General features: G+C 41.0%; 1 protein-coding gene across 1 annotated transcript; it reads left to right on the top strand.

The window, feature by feature from the left end:
• Nucleotides 1–15,895: 15,895 nt before the first annotated feature.
• LOC144688023 (apelin receptor A-like) lies at nt 15,896–16,999 on the top strand. The gene has a single exon (XM_078554675.1). It carries the CDS (start codon nt 15,896–15,898, stop codon nt 16,997–16,999), a length of 1,104 nt encoding a protein of 367 aa, XP_078410801.1.
• Nucleotides 17,000–17,248: the final 249 nt, after the last annotated feature.

Genomic DNA, 17,248 nt, shown 5'->3' with positions numbered 1-17,248 from the left:
CACTTCAAAAAGCTGTAAAGTGCTTTGGAACATCTTGTGGTCATGAAAGGGGTTATATAATGCAAATCTTTCTTTTACCACACAACATGATGTGTTTAATCCATCAGGGCTAATCATTGTAGTTTTAAATTATGACATGACTTTTACAAATGCTGAAAAAAAGTGCATATTTTGATGGACGCATAGTAGATTAATGGAACTATTTTATCCGATCAAGTATAGGTTGCAGGAGCTACATAATCATTTGGAAGGAAGTGTGTCTTTCATTCCTTCATAAATAAGTTATCTTAGAATTCTTTCTGTCGTGAATATTGTTTACAAAGATTTGAACAAAATGCCAGACAGTTTCAGCAATGCATAACCGTCCCTGTTAATCATACCTAATTATGTTTTTTGCCATAATTATGTTGCACAAGGCATTAACCATCAGCAAGTCAACCCTATTGAACTTGTGAAATTCATTAATATCTGAAGCAGACTGTTTCTAGAACCATCTCTACTTTGCTTGATCTAGTTCAATTCTTTATTCTTTCCCTTAGTTGGGAACAGGCTGTCCGTGGGTGAGCTGACTGGCATGAGAATTAAGGTCATCTCAGGAGCAGATGTGCTCCCTCAGCCTCCACAAGGAAAGTTTCTGCCTCTCCGACCCTGGTCTGCATCCTAGTCGCCTCTTTCAGAATGTGAGGCCCTGCTGAAGCCCCTCTCCGTGACTTATCTGAATGCTGGCGATGGTTCCTTCAGTCCCACTGACAGCCTCCTGTTGCCTGAAATGATACTCCCCACCATTCCAATAGGCAACTAACTGGGAGGCCTGGGTGTTAAAATAAACACGACTGAGGTCGGGGTGGGGCGTGGGATAGGGCTGGTGGTGGTACACACCTCACCCCCCCTCAAACTCGTTTCCCCACCCCCTGCCCCATTGCTTCCTGCTCTGGGTAAACATTAGCTGTTTTTACTGGAGCTCTTTGTGCTGAGATCTCAAGGCGATCTCAGGGTTGACACATCTCATCCTGAAATGGGCACTGGTCCCATTTCTGAAATGAATCTGCCCACACCCTACATTTTCTTTTCAGCTATCACATTGCTCACATTTCTCCCTAGTTGACTAACATGTCAATAAAATATGAATAGGAAGAAAGTTCAGCGATAGCTTTCCCCCCTCTCCCTCCCCTTTCCCTCTCTCCCCTGATGAAGATATGCCGGGGACAGAGCGATGGGTAAATTATTGGTGTCTGGACATATAGGAAAGCTGCTCTCTCCATGAACAATAGTGTACCTTCACAGCAATAAACTTGCCCCGAAGTCTCATGGTACAGTCCTGCCCGTGATTTGACCTGTGAAATGAGTTTGATATCTGACACACATGCCAAGGATGGGTTTCAGTGCGTGGGAATTCAGCTATATGTCTATCTCACACTGCTGTTTTAACTAAATGTGGAATACAATAACTGCAATAATGAAACCAGTAAGACTATAAGACCACAGTGGTTTCATAACTTGATGCAAGTTGTCACCCTCACTTACAAAATAGATAATAATTAAGACTGTTCTATTCCTATTCCATTTATATTGAAGATTGACTTCCTGTATAAAAAGAGAAGAGAAAGACTTGAATTTATCTAGCACCCTTCATGACCACTGGGTCCCAAAGTGCTTTACAGCCAATGAAGTCATTTTGAAGTGACTTAAGTGACAGCCAATTTGCACACAGCAAGCTCCCACAAACAGCAATGTGATAACTGCTAGATTGTTCATTTTTGTGATGTTGATTGAGGGATAAATATTGGCCAGAACATTGGGATAACTCCTCTACTCTTTGAAATAGTGCCACAGAATCTTTCACATTTACCCGAGAAACCAGAGGGAATCCCAGTTTAACGCCCCACCTGAAAGACAACGCCTCCAAAGTGCAGCGCTCCCTCAGTATAATGCTCTGGAGTGTCAGCCTAGACTTTTGTGCTTGAATGTGGCTCGAACCAACAATCTCTCGAATCAGAGGAAAGAATGCTACCCACAGCTGACATAGTGCATCATATCGACAACACGAATGCAGCTTCCCACAATATACAGAGCAACGGGTGTTACCGAGCATTAACATGGTGTTGGTTCCTTCAATGCTTGCTCTTGTCCTGGGAGGGGGTGGCCTGAACTCTTTCTCCAGTGTAGCTGATAATCCATCCTACCCCACTATATGTCTTCTTCATATGAGTGCCGATATTCTGAATATTCTCCATGTATTCTGTAGGACAGATTCAAAGTACTGGCAGTAATTCTGTAAGGGGTACACACATAAAACGTCTCTGCTCCTGCTGTTGTTGTCATATTTATCCCTGAGATGAGCTTTTGACCAAATATCTGTCCATCACTAAGATCGTCTATTTCCACCTCCATAATATCACCTGATTTCACCCCTACCTCAGCTCATCTGCTACTGAAACCTTTATATTTGCCTTTGTTACCTCTAAACTTGTCTATTGCATTGCAGACCTGGCTGGTCTCCCAAATTATACCCTCTGTAAATTTGAGCTCTTCCAAAACTCTGCTGCCCACGTCCATTTCTCATACCAAGTCCCATTCTCCTCAAAGCCCTGTGCTTGCTAATCTAGCTTAGCTCCTGGTAAAGCAACATCGCAATGTTAAAATTGCCATCCTTGTTTTCAAATCGCACCATGACCTCCCTGCTTGCTATTCTCTCTCCTGCAGCCCCACAACCCTCTGAGATCTCCGTTCTCATCGCATTCTGGCCTTTTGAGCATCCCCTCCATTTTAATTGCTCCACCGCTGGTGGTCGTGCCTTCATTGCCTGGGCTCTGGAACTCTCTCCCTAAACCTCTCTACCTCTCCCTCCTCCTTCAGGCTCCTTAAAACCTACCTCGTCACTCAAGCTTTCAGTCTCCTGCCTTAATACCCCCTCATCTTGCTGGAAGGTAAATTTTGTTTTATAATGCTTCTGTGAAATGCCTTAAAACATTTTGCCACATTAGAGGCGCTACATAAATACAAGTTGTTGTTGTTTCAAAGCTTTAAACCCACCGTTCAAGAGGTAAATTTGATTTGAGCTTTTTTTGCTGCAGATTTAAATTCGAGTATGAAGAAATGACAGAAAAGTATTTTGCACCTTGTTTTAATGTTGAAAACTGAATGTGTAGAAAACACCTGATCAGGATGCAAAAGAGTCATAGTTGAAAACAAATAATTAAAACTGCATTCAAAATTTAAAAGGGGTTAAAATAGGAAAGTTATCAACTCAGATATTGCACAGTCCAGAGAGAATTTGGGAAAAGATAGTGAAGGTATTAATCATACTGGTCAGACAAGCATTTATTGCCCATCCCTAATTGCTCCTTGAGAAGGTGGTGGTGAGCTGCCTTCTTGAACCGCTGCAGTCCATGTGGTGTAGGTACACCCACTGTGCTGTTAGGAAAGGAGTTCCAGGATTTTGACTCAGCGACAGTGAAGGAACGGCGATATATTTCCAAGTCAGGATGCTGAGTGACCTGGAGGGAACTCCCAGGTGGTGGTGTTCCCATCTATCTGCTGCCCTTGTCCTTCTAGATGGTAGCAGTCGTGGGTTTGGGAGGTGCTGTCGAAGGAACCTTGGTGAATTCCTGCAGTGCATCTTGTAGATGGTACACACTGCTGCTACTGTGCGTCGGTGGTGGAGGGAGTGAATGTTTGTGGATGTGGTGCCAATCAAGTGGGCTGCTTTGTCCTGGATGCTGTCAAGCTTCTTGAGTATTGTAGGAGTTGCACTCACCCAGGCAGTTGGAGACTATTCCATCACACTCCTGAATTGTGCCTTGTAGATGGTGGACTGGCTTTGGAGAGTCAGGAGGTGAGTTACTCGCTGCAGGATTCATAGCTTTTGACCTGCTTTTGTAGCCACAGTACTTATATGGCTAGTCCAGTTCAGTTTCTGGACAATGGTAACCCCCAGAATTTTGATAGTGGGGTTTCAGTGATGGTAAAGCCATTGAATGTCAAAAGGCGATGGTTAGATTCTCTCTTGTTGGAGATGGTCACTGCCTGGTACTTGTGTGGTGTAAATGTTACTTGCCAACCGTCGACCCAAGCCTGGGCATTGTTTAGGCCTTGCTACATTTGGATATGGACTGCTTCAATATCTGAGGAGTTGCTTATGGTGCTGAACATTGTGCAATCATCAGTGAACATCCCACTTCTGACCTTATGATGGAAGGAAGGTCATTGATGAAGCAGCTGGAGATGGTTGGGCCGAGGACACTACCCTGAGGAACTCCTGCAGTGATTTCCTGGAGCTGAGATGACTCACCTCCAACGACCACAACCATCTTCCTTTGTGTTAGGTATGAATCCAACCAGCGGAGAGTTTTCCCCATTTCCCATTGACTCCAGTTTTGCTAGGGCTCCTTGACACCACACTCAGTTAAATGCTGCCTTATTGTCAAGGGCAGTCACTCTCACCTCACCTTGGGAGTTCAGCTCTTTTGTCCATATTTGAACCAAGGCTGTAATGAGGTCAGGAGCTGAGTGGCCCTGGCGGAACCCAAACAGGGCGTCAGTGAGCAGGTTATTGCTAAGCAAGTGTCGCTTGAAAGCACTTTTGATGGCCCCTTCCATCATTTTACTGATGATGGGGTGGTAATTGGCTGGGTTGGATTTGTCCTGCTTTTTATGTACAGGACATACCTGGGCAATTTCCCACATAGCTGGGTAGATGCCAGTGTTGTAGCTGTACTGGAACAGCTTGGCTAGGGGCGCGGCAAGTTCTGGAGCACAAGTCTTCATTACTATTGCCGAAATGCTTTCAGGGCCCTTAGCCTTTGCAGTATCCAGTGCCTTCAGCTGTTTCTTGGTGTCACGTGGAGTGAATCGAATTGGCTAAAGACTGGCATCTGTGATGCTGGGGGCCTCCGGAGGTGGCTGAGATGGATCATCCACTCGGCACTTCTGGCTGAAAATTGTAGCAAATGCTTCAGCCTTATCTTTTGCACTGATGTGCTGGGCTCCTCCATCATTGAGGATGGGGATATTTGTTGAGCCTCCTCCCCAGTGAGTTGTTTAATTGTCCACCACCATTCATGAGTGGTTATGGCAGAACTGCAGAATTTAGATCTGATCCGTTGGTTGTGGAACCGCTTGGCTCTGTCTGTCACTTGCTGCCTATGCTGTTTGACACGCAAGTAGTCCTGTGTTATAGCTTCACCAGGTTGACACCTCATTTTTAGGCATGCCTGGTGCTGCTCCTGGCATGCCTTCCTGCACTCTTCATTGAACCAGGGTTAATCCCCTGACTTGATGGTAATGGCAGAGTGGGGGATATGCCGGGCCATGAGGTTACAGATTTTAGTTCAGTACAATTCTGCTGCTGTTGATGGTCCACAGCACCTCATGGATGCCCAATCTTGAATTGCTAGGTCTGTTCGAACTCAATTCCATTTAGCACAGTGGTAGTGCCACAAAACATGGTGGAGGGTATCCTCAATGTGAAGACAGGACTTCATGTCCACAGGGACTGTGCGGTGGTCACTACTACTGATACTGTTATGGACAGATGCATCTACGGCAGGCAGGTTGGTGAGGATGAGGTCAAATAGGTTTTTCCCTTTTGTTGGTTCCCTTGCTACCTGCCGCAGGCCCAGCATGGCAGCTATGTCCACCATCTCTGCTGGGTCTGTCCTGCCGGTGGGACAGGACATACCCAGGGATGGTGATGGTGGTGTCTGAGGCATTATCTGTAAGATATGATTCTGTGAGGATGACTATGTCAGGCTGTTTCTTGACTAGTCTGTGAGACAGCTCTCCCAATTTTGGCACTAGCTCCCAGATGTTAGTAAGGAGGACTTTGCATGGTCGACAGGGTTGAGTTTGCCGTTGTCATTTCCATTTCCGAGTGGTCTGTCTGGTTTCATTCCCTTTAGACTTTTTAGCGGATTGATACAACTGAGTGGCTTGCTAGGGCATTTCAGAGTTCAGTTAAGAGTCATCCACATTGCTGTGGGTCTGGAGTCACATGTAGGCCAGACCAGGTAAGGATGGAAGATTTCCTTCCCTAAGGGACATTAGTGAACCAGATGGGTTTTTACAACAATCGACAATGGTTCCATGGTCATCATTAGACTTTTAATTCCAGATTTTTATTGAATTTAAATTTCACCAGCTGCCGTGGTGGGATCCAAACCTGGGACCCCAGAGGATTCCCCTGGGTCTCTGGATTACTAGCCCAGCGACAATACCACCATGTCACCGCAGTTTAAATATTGCGCCCAGTGTGAGGAAGCTGTGAGGTAACAGAGTGTCAGGCCAATCAGAGGCTCGCCACCAGCGAGATGGCATGTTTCCTATTGATGCATAATTAAGGAGGTGGGAAGCGGATGATATGGTGCGAAAACCCACCATTGTGGCCAGCTGGTAAAATGACTTTTTTCTCACCCTACCGCACTTGGTGAAAATCTGGGATGATTTTCTGCCCATTCTACCTGTTTTACCAGTACCATGGTCTGGTTGAGACACATGTTATGCAGATAGACCTCATTGATGTAGAGTCAGTTATTTTTCAAAGCCACATTATTAGACATAATTTCAGAGGAGCAGATGTTCAGACAGTTTGATGGGGAAGGTGGAGGTGGCTATTGATAATTATGAACCATATAAGCAAATGTCATAATTTTCAGTTGTCATCTCAACCTCCAGATCAGGTTATTGCCTTTAAGTCAGAAGTGATGATTGCACAGTGTTATGTTCCATTCACAACTCCTCAAGTCTTGAAGCAGTCCATGCCCATATGCAGCATGATTTGTCCAATATCCAAGCAGGGGCTAATAAGTGGCAAGTAACATTCATGCCACACAAGTGCCAGGCAATGACCATCTCCAACAAGAGAGAATCTAACCATCGCCCCTTGATGATTAATGGCATTAATATCGCTGAATCCCCCACTAACAACATCCCAGAAGTTACCATTGACCAGAAACTGAACAGGACTAGCTATATAAATACTATGGCTACGAGAGCAGGTCAGAGGCTGGGAGTTCTGCTGTGAGTAACTCACCTCCTGACTCAGCACAACCTGTCCAAGGCACAAGTCAGGAGTGTGATGGAAAACTCCCCACTTGCCTGGATGAGTGCAGCTCCAACAACACTCAAGGAGCTCGACACTATCCAGGACAAAGCAGCCCGCTTGATTGGCATCCCATCCATCACCTTAAAAAAATCACTCCCTCCACCACCGACACAGAGTGGCAGCAGTGTGTACCCGCTACAAGATGCACTGCAGGAACTCAACAAGTCCTTCGACAGCACCTTCCAAACCTGTGACCTCTACCACCTAAAAGAACAAGGGCAGCAGACACATGGGAACAGCACCACGAGGGGGTTCCCTTTCAAGCCACACAGCATCCTGACCTGGAAATATATCGCCGTTCCTTCACTGGTGCTGAGCCAAAATCCTGGACCTCCCTCCCTAACAGCACCGTGGGTGTACCTACACCACATGGACTGCAGCGGTTCAAGAAGGCAGCTCACCCACCACCTTCTCAAGGGCAACTAGGGATGGGCAATAAATGCTGGCCCAGCCAGCGAAGCCCACATCCCATGAATGAATTTTTAAAAATTGTATCTGGAATTCTAACCTGTTGACATCTGATTATTGATGCAAAGCTGTCAGGTAATTTTTGGTGAATAATAATGAATTAATCAAACTATCCTCATGAAATCAGAAGAATTTGTTCTAATTTCAGAGAAATAAAAATCAATGTCTTAAAGAGGTTGAAAAAACCACAGCAATTTCAGAAAGCTTTATCATGACAAGATATCGCATTCAAGATAAACAGTAAATACAGAGAGCTGGTGCAGCCACAATGGGCTGAATAACCTCCTGTGCTGCAACAATTCTGTGATTCTGTGTCTTAAAGGTGCTTTGACTATAATTAATGAACGCAAGTTTTTCAGCATTTAGTCCTGTGAAGTGAGAACTGGAGATGGACTTCTCTGCTGCTGCAGTACTGACCACCATATGTCCTAGGCAAGGAACATTCACTGGAGTCGGTCCACTCCTGCATTAAGGAAATCATTGTTTTGCCACTCATACACTTCGACAGCGATCACCAGTAACAGGAGCAGAGGCAGCGAGAGATTTTCATCAGTTGTGGCTTTCCCCGTTACAAAAGCCAAGAGAGTTTGAAAGAGAGAGATGACTGTGTGTTGTCATGTTAGATTCATTTAAGAGTCGATTAAAAAAAAAGTCTTCCAAATTATTCTGTCGCATAAGTTCCAGAAATGATGAAGATGAATAGTGACAAAGACTGAAGGCATGACATGAAGGATATCCGCTCCAGCACATCGCAAAGCAAAACAGAACCATACTATGAGGAATCCTGAGCCATCACCAAATCTAGGAGGCAATATTACTCAGATTAGGATCACATGGGTTCGTCTGCAAGTGTGAGATTAGTATTGCTTGCCCTGTTATTTAAGCGGAATGATTTGAATGAATAAAGTTGGAACCCAGCTAAGGGAATGATGTTAAGAACAAGTGCACATTTTATTACTAATACATTGACATTAATGCGGGTTGCACAGAAATTATGCCATAAATATATCCTTGTGTCCCATCAATTTTTGATAGGTCTGTAGCTCATCGCAATGGTTTTTCCATTCCGCAGCCTAAACTGTTGAAGCCCATTAATCTGTGCAGTGGAGAACTGAACAAATTTGTTTCTTTTACAGGTTTTTATTTGAAGATTAAATAAATAATTGATGAAATCTAATGGAAAAAGCAAACTCGAAAGCCAAGCAAAGGGCTTTTTTTTTTAAAACGAGCAATCATCGGCATGGTAGAACAAGCTAATTTGTCACAAAGCAATACCTCAAACCGTGTGATGACACAATTCATATTTTAATTTGTGGTTCTAAAATAATCAACTCTTGAAAAGTTGTGAATGAATTAAATTAAATGTTGATGATGTTAAAATAATTCTATTTTGTTTAAGAGTTGAATAGTTGTACATGTTTAGGTTACCTGTCAGGAAATCTGATTTGACTCTTGGTGTACGGGTATAAGAGCAGACTTAGGATCATATATTAAAGGTGAAAAACAAATGCATTGTGTCCTATATGATGTAGCATTGGATTAAACTAGTGTCTAACTTGGTTCCCAGAATTAACAAAATGTAACCATAGTTACACAAATTAAGTTTAATATTTTAATTTGTCAGCAACATAGGCAGTGGGTCTACAGAAAAAAAATCTAGCAAATTATTCTTCTAACTTGACATGAACAGCAATATATTGTCCAAATTCATGCTGACATTGTATTTATATATAAAAAAAAGTTCCATTAACAAAATAACTTCTTTTCACAACTGAAATCAAAATGAGAAAGATTCAGTTAGCTTGCAAATATAAATTGTAGTCAATTCTTGGAACTGTGGATAATTTGAAAATGTATACAGACATACATATATAAATATATATACATACATACACGTGTATATATACATACATATATGAATGCATATCCATGTGTGTCTGTGTGTATGCATTTATATATATATATATACACACACACATATATATATATACACACACATATACATATATATATATATTTCCCTGGTGTGTGTGTGTGTATACATATGTATGTGTCTGTGTGTGTATCTATATATATATAGATGCACACACACAGATACACAGATACATACATATATACACACACGCACACCAGGGAAATGCTGAGATTAAACTGACATACCAATAAGTATTAAATTAGGGAATTCAATGCTTCATTTGAGTCTCATGTATATTTTGTCTCTTCTTTTGTCTAATCAGAAAAAATACAATCAATTGGCCAGTATCCATTGCATTGTACATTATTTTTAAATTTAATTTTATCTTTAAAATAAAATATGTTTTGCAAAAAATGTTAGGTTCCTTCACCTTTTCAGGAGTCTGGAGAAAATGTCCCAAGTGAATGAAACTTTAGCAAAATAAAGTAAAAGATGACATTCAGTGATACATTTATTACAAACTCAGTTTAGAACTTCCACTGAAATTTATCCTAATGTTCCTGGTCTGAATTGTATAGAAATTATAAAGAGTTAATCAAAAGTTACTGATACCTCCATCGAGGTTAAAAAAACAATTCTGATTTTTAACTCTACATAGTTAGAACAACGCAGCTCAGATGCAGAATATAATAATTATCCAGCAATCTAGACATCAATATCGAACATGGATGTAAATTGTACTAAATGCGACAGAAACATTGTAAATTGGTCCCTCCTTCACCTGAGGACACAGGCGTTCGCAGCTGGTTTTAAAGTTTAAATTTTTAACTTTCAAAAAGCAATTGGACATGTACTTGAAGAGGGCTAATTTGCAAGGATATGGGAGAAAATGCAGGAGTGTGGGTTTAAATTGGACAGATTTTAAAGAGCTGGCACAATTATTTTGTAATTATCAAATCATAGAATGTTACAGCATTGTGGAATAGCCTCCCAAGTTGCTGTAAGATTCTATGATTTGATAAATATAAGATCATTGTAGCATTATGTAGCCTGATTCATTAAAAACAAATATAACAACGCAGCAACATTGAGGACTATCGCTTTTTCGCAACACTCTTACGCTTGTAATTTCAGTTTTGTTCAGTCATTGAACATTAACCAACCTGTGATTTCATTACTCAGTTTGGGTGAGAAGCATCAGACAATTTCGCCGGTGAAACATAACATTTTAGAGGAGGTGTGAATGAGTTGAAATAATCACAGAAAATAATGTTTTGCTTTATATTTTTCCAAAGCCTGTGATCGAATCAGGTAACTTTGTATGATGAGTTTGTATAAGTAAGGTTGTGCAGACAATTAAAATATTAAATATTTAAATGTCTTACCTTCTTCCTCCTGAGGGAAATCCCTGACCTTTTTTTCTAGACGATTGTAATTTTTTTTAAATCGAAAAATAAATTCATTTTCATCATTTTGTTTCTAAAACCAAATGACGTGATCAACCAGTAATGAAACCAGATAGGTTTGATGCATTTAATATAGGTTATCATCTTCAACACAATATACCTGAAAAAATGACAAAGCATCAGTGACTAATTCTAAGAGTGCCAAAACTGGAATTTTGTTTTAATTTAAAGATTACTAGTGCCTTCAGTAAGTTAATTCTCACGGTACAGTACTGACCCTGCTTGACCTGCGTGGTGAGTTACGATTTTGGTCTTTTTTTTCACTCACTTGAGTGAGTCATGTCTCATTTTCCAAAAGTCAAGAAGAGACAGTGAGAACTGTCGGGGTTTTGCACTATGGTACGAGAACCAACACCACAAATTTTCAACCCCCAATAGTATCCACAACACATCAGTAAAACAGTGTAGATTATCAGTGTAGCTCACTCCACTCCTTCGTGAAAGCAGTTGACAATGTTCTTTTCAGTTTCTCCATTCCCGTCGGTCTCTGGTTTATCTATTTAATTGTTCCTTCGCCACCACTTTTGGCCTTGCATCACTACCCCTTTTGTCATTTAAATTCCCCTGCCTTCCAACGTTAATTCAACACAAGGTGTGTTGGAATAGAATGCATTAGAATTTTTGTTTTATTTTCATATCAATTTTTTTCCCAGATGGCAGGTGTTAGCTAGTAAATAGCAAGATTTCTCGACACGATATAAACTGAGGTGTTACTGCAGCGTGTAGCTTGAACTGCAGCAATCTATATTTTCTTCACAATATTTTACAAGGTTGGTGTACCCTGAAAAAAATAACATAATGTGAATATTATTGCCAAACTAAAAGCTAAGTTCATTGGTTGACTGCAGTAAGCAAGTCTGTGTCTAGGCAGTGAAGGTAGTGTGTTTATGCCAATTCTTGCCAGTCACACTGGTGAAATACTGTTTAATTATTTTGGACCTGATCTATAATTAATATTAATGGAAATCTCTGAAGTTAACCTGTGGACATCCCACAAAGGAATCCTGATTCCCTCTCTTCCTTAATGATTATTAATAAATAGTAATGCTTTTAACCTACAGAGAAACCTCGATAGCACTTTATTTTATTCGATTTCGGTGAAAGTTTTTAAAAAAAACAAGCATTTTTATTTAAACAAACAATAGTATTGATACCATATTGGCTCATCGTGGTTTCTGGGACTAAGGAAGGAGCTGAGTAATGTACATAGTTGAAATTAAACATTTGTGGCAGTTTCCCAGCTAGTGACGGCCACAGTTGGTGTTTATTTACTGTTTTTAAGTTATGAGGTTTAGTTCATCCTCCTACCTAATTCTTCTGATACCGTCTTCAATACTTGCTGTTTTAAAAATATAGACGTTTTAAAATTAACAGGTGGAAAATAATGGAAAAAAGATGCCGATTAACTGTTCATCCGAATAATTTTTAAAATGTGATGCTAATGCTGACAATTACGTTCTAAAATATTTTCCCTTCCTTTATCATCTGTGTAATAAGAGGCAGCTTGTTGGTATTCTCCATGTGATTTTTTTTTTAAGCAGAGGGAGAATAGAAAATTGTGAAACAGGAATCTCCGTTTTCAGTCCTGAGGTAAAGGGTCTGAAATTAAGATAATTTCTTTCCAGTTTCATCCATTTTAATAATAATTCCATTTTGAATCTGAAGACAGATTTCAGCGTGATTCCACTGACTTTTGCCCTTTTGCAATGGGAGACAGGTTTTTCCAATAAAATGCTTAGCAAATTTCTTTGTCTGGGGGAATTCATATCAAGATGTTAAACTAATTTCAAGTCAGCTGTCTCTGGCTTTCTGTTATTCACAGAAGTCAATACGTGAGTTTTGTGTAGACACAGGAACTGGGTCCTGTTATCCTCACAACAGCTCTGGACTCTGAAACCTGAATACTTTAAACTGATGAACAACTGTAGTTGGAAACAATCATCTTACAAATCAGCGTCTTTAGCTTCTGAGTGTTGGGGGCAATAGGTAATTTATGAGAAACCTGACAATGCAGCAGGTTAACTAAGTACAAATAGGTGATGGTTTGCAGTTTTCCCTTATAACCGGCCGTGTAAAAATTCCACATGTTCAGAGAGTGAGGAAAATGGCTTTAGATTTTATGAATGATCAGTACCATAGGATGACACACAAAATGTAGAAATTCATCATTTGTTAGTATTCCAAAATAATTGGAAATTGGCTCAATTAAGGAAGAAATATTTTCCATTGAAAGACCTTAACATGAAGTGGAGAGACTGGCACCTACGGTAAAAGAATTCTTGTTTAACATTCATACCAAACATGAAAAGATTTACTCCTTTACAGTTTTTTAAATGCTACCTCCGTCTCAAACTATATGTTCCTAAAAATATATCTTTGCAATAAAAACTTAAATAACTTCTCAATGGAGAGCAAGGGTGTGTTTTTCTTCTCGTTCTTTAACTCCAAGTCACCTTCTTCAACAATTTTTTGAAATCTTCATAACCCAGGATCTAATCTCACCAGAAACCTCAGCGCCGGCCTCAACACTCCATCCTGGACTTGCCTGCCATGTTTGGCCCAACTACTACAAACACTGTTTAACTCAAACTCTTCCTCAGCTTGCAACATTCATTAGTCAATGTAAATCATGGAAATAGAAATTAAACGTTCACCACCTGAAATACCAGCCCATCTTTCTCTTTCACGTCTTGATTCACCAATTTTTGCATTTCTGATATTTGTGGGTTTTTTTTATATCTATTTTCAGCCAGGCCTGCTGCACAGAGTGGGCATGAACTGGCCACAGCCCCTGTCAGCTCTTCAGTTCACATCAGTTTTCATTACGCAGAAAGACTTACATTTATATTGTGCCTTTCGCAATCGCCAAACATCCCGAAGTTTACGCCAGTGACATACTTTTGAAGTCTAGCCACTGTTGTAATGTAGAAAAAGTGGCAACTAATTTGCACACAGCAAGATACCACCAAGAAAAAAAAAACAGATCTGTTTTTCTGATGCTGATTGAGGGATAAATATTGGCCAGGACACTGTGAAGAACTTTTTTTTAAAATAGTGCCACGCGAAGTTTCACTTCCACTTGAGAGAACAGATGGGTCCTCAGTTTACTATCTCATCCAAAAGATGGGACCTCTGAAAGTGCAGCACTCCCTCAGTGAAGCGTCAACCTAGATTTTTGTGCTGAAGTCCTGGAATGCACAACCTTCCGACACAACTAAAGCCAACTGTCAGAAATTGGTGATGAATAGTTAATATACTAACATGGCAATATGGTATTGAGAAGGATGTTTTAATATTTCAAATACAGGAGCATGATGTAGAAGGATGCTGGTTAGCACCATGACCGCTGAGTTATAATCCTCTAAACTGAATCACAATGCAAGAGCTAGGGACTTCATAATTAGAGGGAAGTTCATCCGTGCTCTGACGTGATACAGCTGTTAGCCAGTTCACACGAACAGAGCCAGAGAGCTAAGACCAGGTTTCTAGCCATCTCAGTCGAAGAAGTTACATGATACACAAAGACCAGACGGGGGATGAGGTTACAAAATGCCCGCAGTGGGAAAGCAAACCACCTGCTGATGGTGAGAAGATCTCACCGCTTCTTCCCTAGAAGAACTGGTCTTCTAATTCTTAGAACTTGTTCAGTGTTATTTCCAAGTGCCACCTATTTATAAATGGCTGAAACTACAGTTCAAAGGTTTTGATTGGCTCTGCTAATTTCCATTTTGCTTTTTTGCTGCGAGATGAGAGGTTTTTCAATTTCTCACCAGAATGCTGCAGCTGAACAAACTTTTTGTGGTTTTCTTGACCTGGTCCTGTTTTGTAGTAGTAGATATTCAATTTTAAGGCCAAAAGCAAAATACTGCAGATGCTGGAAATCAGAAATAAAAACAGAAAATGCTGGAAGTACCCAGCTGCATCTGTAGAGAGAGGGAGCTAATATTTCAGCACCATAAGATCTTTTAAGCCCACTTGACAGAGCAGGCCTGGGCCTCAGTCTAACCTCATCCAAGAGATGAAAGAAGCACGATTTTCAATAATCTGATTCACAAATATCTCAATTTTGGCAGCATGTCCCCAGCATGACCCAAGCCTTCCAACTGATGTTTGCAAATCAGGTAATTGTTTGTGGAATAGTCAAACCCATTTTGTTTACTTCCTCTGTCTGTTAAGTTGGACAAACTCCTACACGAGAAAATTCGCAGTGAAAATCACATCTTCTTTAAGGTTTTCAAAACTTTATTTTTATTTTATACTTATCAAGACCCTAATCAATTGTGCTCCCAATGTCAAGATCAAGCAGTAGATAAATCGTTCCTCCCGTTCTACCTTAACAATGTATCTCAACATGCCAGGAGGTAACCTTTAAAATTATCCCTCAATTCTGCAATAAGATGGCACGTTACTGCCTGTTTCTCATGGGGATTTTTTTTTGTTGATAAAATGTAATCTTAACCTCTTCTACTGTTTGGGAAACCAGACAGCTTTAATCTGTGACGTTGATACACTTAACGTTGAAACATGCCTATCACAGTTTTGATGGCAGATGTAACCGGAACTAGAGGTTTGGCCACCGAGTTTTCAAAGGATGTAGATTTAATAAATAACAGAGATAATATATATATCATTGGTTTTTAAAAAATTGCACATTGCTAAGCTTTCAAAATCAGAAGCAGTTTGTAAATAGCAAAACGATAGAATCTCATACATAAACCTCAGAAAAACACATCATCACTATGCCAGCTATGCCTCTCCAATACAAGCAACCACAATACTCTGGCCACCACCCACCAACTGATACAACCAACCTCCGGAATGGGCAGAAAGCTGAAGCTTGCAAATTTTTGCTGTAACATTAAATACGAAGACAAGCTGAAGGTTGGCAACATAGTTGCAGAACCGGTTGGTTAAGGGTGGTTGATTTGGTCGCGTAGAAAAACAATGGCGACCTCACTGGAACCAACTGCTGGGTATGACTATCAGACTGCTGGGTATGACTATCAGACCTACTCAGATCCCTTTTGTGAATTCCAGGACATGGCCTACGCGAAAGGTTTCATCGTTACAATCTACTGTCTGGTTTTCATTGTTGGCGTCTTTGGAAATGTTATTGTGATAATTATCATGAGGTCAAAGAGAAAGTCTAACCGTTTAGTTGATGTCTTTATCACCCACTTAGCAATTGCCGACCTTGTGTTCCTACTCACGCTACCTCTCTGGGCAGTTTCGACTTCCTTGGACCATCGCTGGCTCTTTGGAGGGGGCCTCTGCAAGATCTGTAGCTACATTGTGGTTGTCAACATGTACTCCAGCATATTCTTCTTGACTTGCATGAGCATCGACAGGTATGTGGCCATCGTGCTGTCGATGAACTATGGCTACCTGAGAAGCAGGAGGTATGCCATCATCACCAGCTTGGTGATCTGGATACTCTCGCTTGCTCTAGGGTTGCCCACTCTCTCATTCAGATACATGGTCTTGGTGGATTATAATGACAAGTGGATCTGCTCTGAGGTCAACATACCCTCCAACCACATTTTCGCCCTTGTTACCAGGTTCATTGCCTTCGTCTTTCCCCTGGGCATCATCACGATGTGTTACTGTTCGGTGGGTATCAAACTCTATCGACACTCTGACAGGATGAGAAAGGAGGAAAGGAAGAAAAGGAAGTCGATTAAAATTGGCTTTTGGATCATCACTTTGTTCGTTTTGTCTTGGCTTCCTTACAACATCTTGAAGACCATGGACGTGTTGGTCCAATCCTCGACCATCCAAGCTTCGTGTGACACCCAGGAAGCAGTGAGTAAAGGTATAATGCTCTTCACCTGCCTGGCATTCATGAACAGCTGTGCCAACCCAATTGTCTACTTGGTTTTCGATTGTTATTTCAGGGCGAGTTTTTTCCAGCTCTTGCCCTGCCAGGCGTCCAGGAGGCTGAACATCCATTCCTCAACATCGTTGCCCAATTCAACCAGGTCTCAGAGGCTCAACTCCTCATTCTACAAAGACAAAAAAACATTCACCTTGGCTAAGATCAGTTCTTAATCCAGGTTCAATGTGTTAAAGTGAAGGTCTAAAGGTAAACTGTGCAAATTTAAAATATGTGTGAAATCCTGGTTGTTTTCTGCAATGTTATAGCATTAACTGCTACATGTGAAAATCTTCCTTATTCTGATCTCAAACTTCCCCCTTATGCCCACAAGCTTTGGGGAGTTTTACAGATCAGGTATTTAACACAGTATCAAATAGACAAAAGCTGTGAAGGCATCTAAACGCGAGCTTTCTTATATCCTT

Source organism: Cetorhinus maximus, chromosome 12 (assembly GCF_964194155.1).
Source record: "Cetorhinus maximus chromosome 12, sCetMax3.hap1.1, whole genome shotgun sequence".
Lineage (NCBI taxonomy): Eukaryota > Metazoa > Chordata > Chondrichthyes > Lamniformes > Cetorhinidae > Cetorhinus > Cetorhinus maximus.
The sequence above is the reverse complement of the archived record's forward strand: the minus strand, read 5'-3'. Positions and strand labels throughout refer to the sequence as shown.